Below are 12800 nucleotides of genomic sequence, written 5' to 3' on the forward strand. Positions count from 1 at the left end.
CTAAATTCTGGGACGAATTTATCTTGTGTTCCCTAAAGAAGGGCCATTGAGGGATAGAGATATTTGTAGAAGTTCAAAGGCTCATAGGCTTTTGGGGCTGGACCGGGTCTCAGAGGCCTCCGTCAGACTCTACTCCCCACTCCTCCCGTTGGGACCTCCTAGCCCATCTCCCTGCTCGCACACCTCCATTTCAGGGAGCTCGCCGCGCGGAGCAGCCCTGACAGTAAAGAGCTCTGTGTGGAGCTGAATCTCTGGCCATCGCTCTCAGGGTGGGGAGCCGGGCTGCCGCACTGGGGTGGCCCGGTTCACGACTGAGAGCAGGAAGGCCAGGCTAACCCTGCCGCCTTCTCTCCCACCAGCAACCTGCCTGGACCGGAGCTGTTTCCAGCCTGCGCAGAGCCTTGCTCCTGCCCCGAGGACGACTTTAACCCCGTCTGTGACCCCAGAAACCATGTGGAATACCTCACACCCTGCCAGGCAGGCTGCACAAGCCGGCTGGTCCAGGAGGCTCTGGACAAAAGTCAGGTGGGTCTGGCCTCCGACTGCTCCCCCTGCTTCCCCTGGGCTCTGCCCCGCCCTGTCTTCGTGCCCCCATCCCGCGCTCCATCTTTGCGCGTTTTCATTCTGTGGCTTTTCTCTCCATCTGTCTGTCTATCTGTTGGCCAGTCTGTCTCCTTCTGTCGGCCAATGTAGAACAGAACTCTTGCAGTAAACTTCTATTGCCGGGCTGGGCCCAGCCCTGTGCCAGGCCCCAGAGCACAGGGGACCTGATCTGGCTCCAGCTGTCTGTGCAGGGGAGAGGCAAAAGGAAACATGTCAGGAATTCCAGGGGTGGTGAGAGGCAGGAGAAATGGTCCCCACAAGTACAGACAAAGATGGAAGAAGGTGCATCCCGCCTGGGAGGGTCCTAGAAGTCTTCCTGGGGCGTGGCGTGTGTGCTGGATCGTCAAGGATGAGTGAGCAACCTAGGAAAGGGCTTTCCAGGCAGGGGGAGCCGCAGAAGCAGCGTCTGCACACACGTGCACACAGTGTTTCAAGAAACTGCAAAGAACTTGTTGGAGCAGAAGCATAAAAGTGAGGCTCAGGCAAAGAAGGGCCTTGAATGCCTGGCCACCGGAAGGGACTTTACCAAGAGAGCGATGGGGAGCATTGAATAGGCTCGTGACAGGGTCAGATCTGTGTCTGATCACACTCGAGGCCATAGTATGGAGGAAGGTGAGCAGAGTGCAGGCTAGGAGATGGGGAGACAGCGAGCCCAGTCAGTCATTCAGTCAATCAACCAACCTTCACAGAGCTCCTCGTCTGTGCCAGGAGGAGGACCCAGAGCCAAGGGGCCCTACCCTCAAGGAATTCCCAGCAGGGAAGGAGTCAGAATAAAGCAACAGCCATGTACTCTGTGTGAACCTTAACCAGGTCACCAAGACTAGCCACTCGTCCTCCCTTTTCTCCTCAGTCCCCCAAACAACCACTGAGGAGAATACATGCCTTCCTCAGACCCCGAGGCTGGCCATTCTGACAACACGTCCCTCTCTCCAGAGCTCCCCACCTTTGTTAGGAGGCTCTCCTGCCTTTGCATCCATTCTGGGCATCGGTGTCCCAACCCAGGGCTCCTCCAGGCAGAGACGTGGGCCCCACGGGCTGCTGCAGAGGAAAGCACCTGGCCGATGGGGCTTCAAGCCAGCAGGCGCCAGTTGGGCTCTGTGAACTGTTCGCGTTTGCAATCATGGAAATCCCAGACTTTGCGCCTCCTTGGCACTCACTGTCTTTACCTGGTTTCACCTCCCTGAGACCTTCCAGGGGGCCCCAGGCCCTGCCAGCTGGGGCGAGATCCCCCAGGGAACAGTAAACTGTTGTAGATATGGGCCCCTGAGCACCGAGGCCAGGCCACCCGGTTCGAATCCCTGTTCTGTTACTGGCTCTGTTCCCTCAGGCAAATTATTTAATCTGTGCCTCCGTTTTCCTGGTCTATAAAACGGAGGTGATTGTACTGAGTACCTACTGTATACCAACCACTCTGCTAAATGCTTTCCTCAGGTGGATTCATTAAATAGTGAGGAAAGAGCCATATGACAAAGCCCACGAAAAGCGCTTAGCATAGCAACTGGGAAATTTTAAGCAGTTGGTAGCATACACCCCTGTTATGTCCATTATACAGATGGGAAGGGGAGGCTCGGGAAAGGACCAGGCATTGCCCAAAGTCTTAATGCCAGAATTGGGATTACAACCCAGGGTTCGGGCCTCCCAGCCCAGCCCCCTCCCCAGAGCGTCCTCAGAGGTTGTGTCTGGGGATTGTATTTGGAGGAGGGTGCCGCTGGGTCGTGGTCAGCACACAGGAACTGTCGCTCTGGAATCGTCTCCTGGAAGAGTCTCTCAGCGAGCCTGCCTCATCAGATCGACTGTGAGCGAGCTCGCGGGCCCAGGGCTGCGTCGCTCAGTGGCCAGCACGGCTGCGCTCAGTAACCATTTACAGAGTAAATAACCAGGGGAAAGATGGGGGGAGGTGGGTGGCTGGGGGGACCTGAGGCTCACAGGCTGTGAGAATGGGAGGCAGCTGGAGAGATGGAAGTCACCCATAAGAAGAACTTGCTGCCGGAGTTAGATGAATGTGAATGAGAGCTGGGAAAGCTCCAAGGGGAGGGCCTCTAGCTTTGTGTCGGTCCCAGCCATCTCCTGCTACTCAGAAAGGGCCTGAGCGCGGGGTCCTTCTCTTCCAGCAACCTTGCCTGGCGTATTTCTCCCCTTAGCTGTCCCTCCATTGTACCTCCAACCCAGTGGGTTGCTCAGCCTGGAGGTAAAGGTCCAAAGGGTGCGCTCAGCAGGGCGCACGCACGTGGCAGCAGCCTTAGGCCCAGGCACCCTGCGGGCAATGGAAAGAGCGGCCAGTTACCCCAGCGGGAATCCCGGGTCTCTCTCCTTCTCTCTCTCACCTTGCCCTAATTCTACCTCCTAAGTATTTCTCAAATCAAAAGGCTTTTCTCCATCCTCCTCCCACTCCCACCACTCTCTCCAGGGTGGGCCTCTTGGCCTGCCTCTCCTGTCTGGCCTGTCCTCTTGCAGGAGGCAGAGCGACTTTGGTGCTGTAAGTTCTCGTCCCTCCCACGGTTAAATTCTCCCCAAGGCTCCCAGAGTCCATTTCAGGGACTCCCAACCCTTTTCACAATGGGAGTGTATGAGGCTGCTGGGGCTGGAGGTGAGAGGCTGCCCCAGGCCGAGCAGACCACCCTGAAGGCTGATGGCACCCATCCCTGCACACCTGTCTCCCAGCAGGGGCCGAGGCTCCTTGGGACACACTGGTCAGAAACTGTTCTATGGGGAGGAAAAGCCTAGGCTTCTGGCTTGCTTTGCTCCTGTGAGGCACCCGAATGCTCTGGCAGTGGAGACCACTACTGAAAGAATCTCAGGCTGGAAGTTTTCCAGGCCACGTGGGGGTGGGAATGCGGGCTGCAATCAAACACACCCCTGGGCCAGCCTGGGAGCTGTTCCTTGCAGTTTGAAAAGGGGTCAGCTTTTCACATACTTTAGCCTCTGGAGGGGGTCCCAGTTTGGGGGAGGGGGATCTCCTATTGGACTTCACTCTGGCCCGAGGGAGAGCTAGGCTTTGTCCTCCGGCCTTGGAGCCCCCAGACCTCAGAAAGCTGTACTCCCTCGTGTAGGTTTGCAAACATGCTGGGGCCAAAGCTTGCTTCAGGACCCTGCTCACCTCGCTGGGTTCCGACCTCTCTGAGCGGTTTTCCGTTTCTGCCAGCGCACGGGTGCACTCAGGACAACGTTTTCAATACTTTACCCGGCATTGTGTTGTCAGCTGGATTGGCAAGGCCCCGGTCCTCTGTGTTTCTAGAAACATCCGTCCAGGTTCCTCTTTTGTGTCCCAAGCTCTTCACGACGCCATCCCAGTGCAGCCCTCGAGCGCCTCCGCTCTGTGCTCTGCTCCGGGCAAAGATTTGCAGCGCTCTTTTCGTGCCACTTTCATGTGCTTTTACTTTTGACTTTGCCTCTACTCATTTCAGTTTTCCTCTTAGCAAACTCCTATTCATTCCTCAAGACCCAAATCCAGCACCCCTCTCTAGTGAAGCCTTCCTTGCCCCTCACCTGCTGATGCCAAGTTCCCATGGTGCCATCTGCGTCCCTCTCTCCTGTGCTTGAACCTCTCGTGGAGAGTCTCCTGGGCAACCCAGGGCCCTGGAAGACCTAGTAAAATAGAAGAGGGGGCCCTGAGCTGGAAAATCTGAGTTCCTTCCCCAAAACACTCTTAAATCGTTTTTTGTTTTTTAAGATTTTATTTATTTATTTGAGAGACAGAGAGGGAGAGAGCATGAGAGAGATCCCCAAAACACTCTTGGTTACTTTGACTCCTGGCGCAGACCGTCAGGAATTTGGAGCATTCTGACATCACCAGGTGAAAGAATGAGAGTTTGTGTGCACGTGTGTGTAGGTGTGTGGGTGTGTGTCGTGGGACTGTGGTGTGTGTGTGAGAGTGATCGTGGGATGTGTGTGAGTGTGTGTGTGTGTGTGTGGTGCCGCGGGCGGTGACGCTGTCCCAGCCCCTCTCCCTTTTCCGTCCTCCGCTTCCCTGGCCGCACAGCCCCAGCCCCCGTGTGCAGAGAGCGTGTGTGTCTGGGTAGCTGCGGGGCTGCCCGCGGCCAGAAATCCCCGTCTCCGGCCCGCTCTGCAGCCGCTGGCTGGTGCCCTCGGGTCCCTCACAAGCCGTCTGGGGCCAAACTCGGCCAGCCACGTGCCCTGGGAGGCTCCTGAGGGCTGTTCTCCGCCCCTTCCGCCCTAGGTTTTCTACGCCAACTGCAGCTGCGTGGCGGGGGGTGGCCCCGTGCCGGCGGGCTCCTGCGACTCGGCCTGCGGCGGCCTGGTGCTGCCCTTCATGCTCCTGGTCAGCCTGGGAGCGGCGCTGGCCAGTCTCACCCACACACCTTCCTTCATGCTCATCCTCAGGTGAAAGAGGCGGGCCGGCCCACTGGGTACCGAGAAGTCCTTAACCCCAGGCAGGAGCAGGGATCCCGAAGGCGGGCTTTGAAGAAGGAGGCCACTCAGGTGTCCTGGGCCCCCGTAACAGACCGGGTCCTCACTGCCTCGTCTTCGTCCTCATGGCAACCTACTAAAGTGACGGCCCCCCCCCCATTGATAGATAAGAAAACTGGGGCTCAGAGGAATTCAGAAGCGAGCCCCAGGTCTGTGGCAAGTGTTGGGTAGAGTAGTACTGGTGCCAGGGCCCAGAGCCAGGCCCCTGCTTGCCCCGGGGGAGGAGAGGCCACCCAGTCACAGTGAGGAGAGAGTGGAGTGCCCCCTGACTGCCCACCTCCTCCCTCCCCCTGCCTGTAGTGGGCGGTCTGCAGGAGGTCCATCCAGAAAACCAAACCCTATCACTGTGGTTCACGATGCTTCAGGTCAACGAGCACTTACGTGTCCGTGTCCGCTGTGGACCCAGCCCACAGGAGCACTGCCTCTGGGTCCAAGATCTTTCTGGCCATTGTCCTGAGGGTGCCTGCTGGGACAGACAAATTGTTACCTGAGGCCAAAGTCAGCATTCCTAGGGTGGGGCCTGGAATAAGGGGACCCCCTCGGGGGGGGGGGGATTACAAATTTTCATTGTGCTGGGATTATTTTTTTAAACTACTTTTTTTAAAGATATTTATTTATTTATTTATTTGAGAGAGAGAGAGAGATAGAGAAGGAGCAGGTAGAGAGAGAAGCAGGTTCCCCTCTGAGCAGGGAGCCTGACTTGGGGCTCCATCCCAGGACCCTGGGATCATGACTTGAGCCAAAGGCAGACACTTAACTAACTGAGCCACCCAGGCATCCCTGGGATTATTTTAATTCCCTGTTTTCTGGAAAATTAAAAGGGGGGTGGCATCCCTTACAAATATGAGGCAACGCGTAGATCTATAAACAGGCTGGCCGCCAGAGAGAAGGTAGAGGAATGGATGTCCCAGCAGGAAGGCCATGTAAGAGGAGATAATGCAGGCAGTGGGCTGCAGATTCTGACTCTTGACACCCACCTGCTGTGGGATCTCAGCCGACTCACTTAACCTATCTAAACATTCATCAGTCTCCTTATCTGTAAAAGGGGGCTAATGGTATAACCTACCTCATAGGGTGTGAGGTAGGGATTGCGGTATAGAATGACAGAGCCTGTCGTAAGCACTCCGTTAACACCAGCTGCTGCCATTACAAGGAGGAGCCCAGGCACCCTAGGCTGGGGCCTCACAGCACTTGGGGAAGTTAGAAGGCAGGTCTGGCTACCTAGCTTCAGATTTTGCTGAGCGTGGGAGGACGGGGGAGGAATTTGGTGGGCCCAGGGCGGGGGAGTGTCTGTGAGCAGGAAGACAGGGAGGCCAGCACAGGGTCCTTGATGGCTAGTGGGAGTGCCTGGAATGTGGGGGCTAGACTCCGCAGGTTGAAGGGAAATGGAGTGGGGAGCCTGAGCCTACCCCAGGGCCTTTAGACTGGGGGAAGGCAGGCCCTGGGTGGTGAGAGAGAAGGGGATGGTGAGAGCCCCTGGGGGTCAGGACCCTCTCAATCCTCATGTGGTCGTGTTTGTGCTCGTTAGGGGAGTGAAGAAAGAAGACAAGACCCTGGCTGTGGGGATCCAGTTCATGCTCCTGAGGGTTTTGGGTAAAGAACCTTCCTGGGACCCTTAGTTCAGACACCCACTGTGTGCTGGGCCTGGGGGTACAGGGGTGAGTGGGACCCAGTTCCTGACCTTAGAGTTCACAGGCTCATGGGGCAACAGATTTGACCTGGGACCCTGGAGGTGGGTGTGCAAACAGCTAAAGAGCCCTCCAGAGAGGCGCATCTCACACCAGGGTAAGGGGTGGGCTTGTGTCTGCCAGGGAGTAGGAATGCCAGGCCCCGTTGTCCCCTGCTCACCTCCTCCTGCAGCCTGGATGCCGAGCCCAGTGATCCACGGCAGCGCCATCGACACCACCTGTGTGCACTGGGCCCAGAGCTGTGGGCGTCGGGCCGTTTGCCGCTACTATGACCACGACCTGCTCCGAAACCGGTGAGACCTGGGGTGCGGGCTGCCGGGGCCCTGTGGGAAGGCTACTGGAAATACTCCTGGGGTCCCGGGTAGGACAGCAGCAGGGACGAGAGGCCCGTTTATATCCTGCTGCTAGGTAGCAGGTGCAATGTCCCGTACTGAGCTCACCAGTCCTACGAGCCAGCCACTGTGCCCTACTCTTACGGATAAAGAAAGTGATAGTTAAAGCAGCCCAAGGTCACATAGCTGATAATGGGTGATAAACTAGGCTTTGAACCCAGACAGTCTAACCATGGTCTGTGCAGGAAATGTGTCATCGTGGTTGAGTGGGGGGAGAATCAGGGGAGAAGCCCAGCTGTGAGAGAGACCAGGAGTTGAAGTGGGCTTGGGAGAAGGCCTATCTAGGACACAGGAGGCCTGGGATCCAGCCCAGCTCTGTCTCTCTCATCGGGAGACGTGCCTTTTCTAGAACTGAGTCTTCCCATCTGTGCAGTGGGGAGCCCAAAGGAACCTGAAGGCAGAGAGGCTGCTGGGATGGGATGGGGGGTTGGAGGGGACTTGCTAACAAGGCTGAGGAGGGCATGGCTCCTGCGGGCCGGGACTGACCAGGGCCTTTCCTAGAGGAGGAAAAAGCAGATAAGAGCCTTGGCGAGTTAGGCAAACAGGGGAGAGGGAATCCTCTTGTGGCGGGGAGGTGATCTAAAGTTGCAACTGTCAGGCCCCCTGAGCCCTTCGACAGCCAGAGAGAGGCAGAGCTGGCCCAAGCTACAAGCCAGCCAGGGACAGGGCAAGGAGGACGCCCAGGCTTCTACCTCCCTGCCCAGGGCTCCTTCTGCAGAGCCTCTCCCTCTGGGGCTGCCTCTTTTCCCCCCAGGCTTCAATGTCTCTGACCACACAATGGGTGATGATGGCTGACCCCACTTTGCCCCACTCCAAGGACATCCAAGCCCTGGACAGGAAGGTCCTGAGTTCACGGGTCCCTTGGTCTTTTCCAGGTTTGTTGGCCTCCAGTTCTTCTTCAAGACAGGCTCCCTGGCCTGCTTCGCTTTGATTTTGGCCATCCTAAGGCAGCAGGACAAAGAGGAGGGGACCCAGGTGACCGTATCCACCTCTGGCCTACAGCAGCAGCTGTTAGCGTCACAGCCAGGAAAGAAGCCTGAGGAATCCAGAGTGTGAGCTGGCCCTAGAGTGGCGGGAGTACCTCCTCTGAGCCCTTTGCCCAATCTTGGGTGTCAGGAACCCTGTTTTCCAATTCTGACTCCTCTGCTAACTTGCTCTGTGACTTGGGGCAAGTCACTGACCCCCTCTGGGCCTTTGTTACTCATCTGAACCAAAGAGTTGTCTAGGGGTTTGGTGTGTTGGCCACTTCTAAAGCACGATGGTCTTTCCCCTTCCTCCCCCAGCCAGACAGGCTGACCTGAAACCAGGCTTTCCTGGTGGAAGGACTGTATATGTTTCCCCCAGGCCCTAGAATAGAGATGTAGACAATAGTAGGCCAGGTGGCCTTACACACCTGGTCCTAGCTCAGCTCTGCCGCTCACTGGGAGCACCGTACCCTCTCTGGGCCTCAGCCACCATCTCTGACAGGTGGAAATGGACTTGCCAGCTTTTTGGCCCCTTCCGACTATGACCATCTGTGTGGTCAGGATGGACTCAGGTCTCCTCCCCAGCCGCACTCGGCCTGGAGGTGGGGCCGGGACGGCCTCTGCAAAGAAATATCTATTTGGCGCCCCCTGGAGGCAGAGCCCTGGGCTCTGAGGGGGGCCCACTGGGGAGGAAGCCAGCCTCACACCCAGAACATCAGGCGGATCAGGGCCTTCAGCAAACCTGGTGTGAGGGCCCTGGGGGCACTTAGCTGAGGGGGGAGGCTCACTCTGTAGACTCAGGAAATTCCAGTCCTTGCCTCAGGGGAGCACAGTCCGGCGAGGCTGGTCTCTGCCTTAGGAGCTCCAGCCGGGAGGGAGATCCGGGCCCCATACTTGGGCATTTTCTGACTTCAAAGACCAAAGACAGCACACATTCACTGGTGTGTGAATTCACTTACGCATGGCCAAGACTTCACACATTTGACCAGGCCCACCAAAATCACTGTGACCCCTGTTGACTAGAATCCGAATTTCACCATTTCCTCCAGGGTGCTCGAATCTGTGTCGTCTAGCGCTATGTAGATAATGGCTGTTCTGTGATAACCACGTTTTGCGGGCAACATCTGGTTCTCTGCGATGCCTGAGTTGGTGTAAGGACCTGTTCTTTGTAAGGCCAAGGTCTGTAATGTCCAGCTCTGTGTAATGAGTGCGTCTGTGGAATGCTTGGGTCTGAACCAACTGGTCCTTCAGTGGGCCTTGTCTTGTTTTATGGCCGGTCTTCTCTGGCTTGATTATCCCCCCGGGGAGGGGGAGAGAGTTTTCCGATCTACTCCAGCCCGTTCTGTCGCCCCACCACACACCTGACCTGGTTGGGACCTGCTGCTTGGGAGACAGGAGACAGAGCTGTCAGCAGCGGCTTCCTAAGCCCTGTGTCCAGCCCTGTGCTGGAGACAGAGGAGAAGCTGTGGGGCAGGCGGGGTGGGGGCACTGGGGGCATGTGTGGCTCTGGCCTTCCGAGCAGCTCCTGCGGCAGGACTTTGAGGCTCTCCCAAGTGAAAGAAGAGGAAGAAGAAGGTACAGATGTTCTAACTCTCATTTTGATTCTACTGGTTGATACCTTTAAATGTTGAATAAATATCTGAGCCTGTATTTATCAATGCCAAGAACCTCAAAGTTTCCTCCAACAAAGTGAGGCCGTTCACGTGCGTATATTTCTTCACCTTCCTCCTGTTTCCCAGGTTTTGCAGAAATAATCTGGAATTATAGACACGGCTTATTATTAAATTTGTTCTTGCATAATGTCTCTTATATTACAAAATTCTTTTCTTACAAAGTGCATTACAGTTTGCAACAACCTCATTATTTCCAGTTATTTAGATTTAAGTTTTACTGGATTTATTGCTCACTGTTATTTCTTGTATATGACATCTTTCCCTATCTGTATATTCTGGTCTAATTTTCATTTGACTGGGTTACTTCCTCTTGTAATGGTTTCAGAAATGCAGTAAGTTTCCTGAAGCTTTCCAAGTCCTCACCTGTTCAAACTGTCATTCGTTCTTTACAGAAGAGGAAACAGTGCAGAAAGAATAAGCAACTTGCCCAAGATCATACAGAACATAAAAGGTAGACCCAGGGTTTTGTGGAAACTGAAACTTATACACTTTGGGGAGCCCTCTTTAAAAAGGAGCACAAAATTAGGTAAGAAAGTGAATATTTATCTAGAATGAGAAAAGAAGTCAAAGCAAATACATCACACAATTCAGAAAAATAGCATATTTTTTACTAACTGTTGTACACACATATAAAATACATTTTGTCCCCCTGATGACTAGAAGGATTTTCTGCAGCCTCGCTTCTGGTTCCATCATTGCAAACCTGTTTTTGCTCCATTGCCCACGTACTTCCAGGGCCAGGCTGCATAAAACACATTTATGTCACAAGATGACCTCTGGATATGAGACCTTGATGTCACAATGCCGAGTGAGTTGGACAGTTGGTAGAAAGATTCCTTAGAGGCCATTCTCTACATGCAGGTGGCTAGCAATGAGTTATCTAGATACAGAGGTGACTGAGAACCATCGAAATATATCCCAATGAACCCAAATTAAGTTGATCTTCAACTGAACTGCCCCTTAGCTAGATCCCAGAAATGCCCATGGCCCCTCCAACCCACCTCACTTTAAGAGAAACTGGGACACAAGTAGTTGGAGTAGAAAGAACTAGCCATCTTAACTACTTGTGGTTAAAGTACCCTACCTTTGCAAATTTCCCAAGAACACGACAACCTGAACACATTGCAGAGGCCTCTCCCTGGGCCTGAGGAGAGACGATGATACTCAAGCAGCATTAGCTTCATGCTGAGTCCACCTCTTGGTCGAGCTGAGATTTGAAGGAGAAAATGAGGTCCTTGTGCTTAAAACCTCCCAGGCTGGTCAGGGCGAGGAGATGCCAGGAGTCATGACAAGAGAGACACAGGGCTGAGAGCCAGGGGTGGAGCAGGTCAGGGCTGGAGGGGTTTCCAGGGACCGAGGGAGTCCAGGGAGCAGCCCTCTTATGGTCTCTGGCCAATGAGGAGCCACGAGCCATTGCATCTATGAGCTCACTTTCTTCTCACCCTGCATCTGGAAGCTGGGAGAAAGGCATTGTCTCCAGGCTAGAGTTGACCGGTGGGAAAATCCAGCAGTTTCTCCTGGAACCAGAATGAACATCCTGATGCCTGGCTCGGAGACCCTCTGGCCCCTGGGGCTATGCAACTTTCTAGCAGCAGGGAGATGCCTCTCCAGAGCCAGGAGACAGGCACCATGACCGGAGTACAAATAAATGAAGAGCAAGAACCCACAGCACCTTCGCCATTCTTTAGCCCTATTGATCCTTTCCCCCAACAGGCCCCAACATGTGCTCTTCCCTCTACCTAATGGGCCTTCTTCATCCCCACCCCACTGCTTGCCTCTCCATCCCACTTCATGAAGTCCTACCCAATCTTCCAGACTCAACTCAAAAGCCACCACCTCTAGGGAGACAGCTTGGTACAGGCAATGGAGAGTGGAGGACGACCACCTTAAAGAATAAAACAAGATGTATCTCCGTTAAAATCGCACACAATCATATAAACACCTGTGCCTCTGATTTCAGAGGCTGGGGACCATCTGAAGTCTGGCTGTAGACCTCCAGTGGAGTGGAGGGAAAAGAACAGAGGTTTAGAGTCAGTGAGATTTGGGTTCAAATCCTGACTGCCACTTATTCACGGTGTGAGCCTGCACTTCTCTGCATCTGTTTCTTCACTTGTACAGTAAGACTGATCATTCCTATCTCCTGTCTCCCAAAAGTTGTGAAGACCAAATAACAACATACTCGTGCTCAGGCAGTGCACCGGATGACCAATATTTGTAAGTTTCCTTCCCCTGTCCCTGAAAGAATTTAAGGAGCACATAGAGCATGGGGGCGGGATTGGGGGTGAAGGTAGAGGGAGGAGGTCCCACTGAGGGGAGACACACTCCTTTTGCGCTGGCTGCAGCTCTGCTTGTCACCTAATCTCCCTTCCACTGTCAGCCAGGGCTCAGCCTGCCCAGTCTTATCTCTCCCCACAGCCAGCCTGGGACAGCTTTTCTCAACTAGATTTACATTTTTATTGATTTTCTTTCTCCCTTCCAGAGCAGTCCCTTCCTCTGCTTCCCTTTTTGCTATAAAATGGGCTTACCCGGGGAAACAGCAGTTCTGGGGCTGGCCAAGAAGTGATGGTTCAAGGCTGGATTCATCCACCATTCACTCATTCAACCAACCACCCAACCAACAAATCCCACATGGCTGCTCTGTACCCCCACACCAGCACTGCTGGGGACACAGCCAGGGTCAGATACAGCAAACTCCCAGTGTAAACAGACAAACTGGCAAACAGTAACAAAAGCATGACTTGTCATATAAGAGAAGGAAGAAGAGGAAGCCATGAACTCTTCCTGGAGCCACCAGGTAAGGCTTCCAGAAGAGGTTAAAGCAGAACTGGCTTAGAAGATTAGGCAGGAAGTCCCCAGGTGGAGGAGATGGGAATGGGCATGAGAAATAACAGGATGAGCAAAGACAGGGAGGCACGAGAGAGTAAGCTGCATCTCAGATATGATACAAGAGCAAGGTGGCAGGGGTGTACTGCGTGTGCAGGGCAATCAGGAGAGACAAGAGCGCTGAGGCTGGAGACACCAGCGGGGACCAAGCCTTGAGTTCCAGCTGAA

The 12800-nt window shown here is 54.5% G+C and overlaps 1 protein-coding gene across 1 annotated transcript in view; it reads left to right on the forward strand.

Annotated features, from left to right (window-relative positions):
* Positions 1–9878, forward strand: part of SLCO2B1 (solute carrier organic anion transporter family member 2B1) — a 45853-nt gene extending 35975 nt beyond the window's left edge. Inside the window, exons 10-14 of the mRNA XM_008707354.2 lie at positions 360–525; positions 4781–4944; positions 6560–6624; positions 6892–7012; positions 7987–9878. Of these exons, the coding sequence (XP_008705576.2) occupies positions 360–525; positions 4781–4944; positions 6560–6624; positions 6892–7012; positions 7987–8167 (697 nt within the window). The 3' untranslated portion in view covers positions 8168–9878. The remainder of the gene's footprint in view (positions 1–359; positions 526–4780; positions 4945–6559; positions 6625–6891; positions 7013–7986) is intronic.
* The last annotated feature ends 2922 nt before the right edge of the window (positions 9879–12800 follow it).

The sequence above is a fragment of the Ursus maritimus genome, unplaced genomic scaffold (genome assembly GCF_017311325.1).
Source record: "Ursus maritimus isolate PB19 unplaced genomic scaffold, ASM1731132v1 scaffold_16, whole genome shotgun sequence".
In the NCBI taxonomy this organism is placed as follows: domain Eukaryota; kingdom Metazoa; phylum Chordata; class Mammalia; order Carnivora; family Ursidae; genus Ursus; species Ursus maritimus.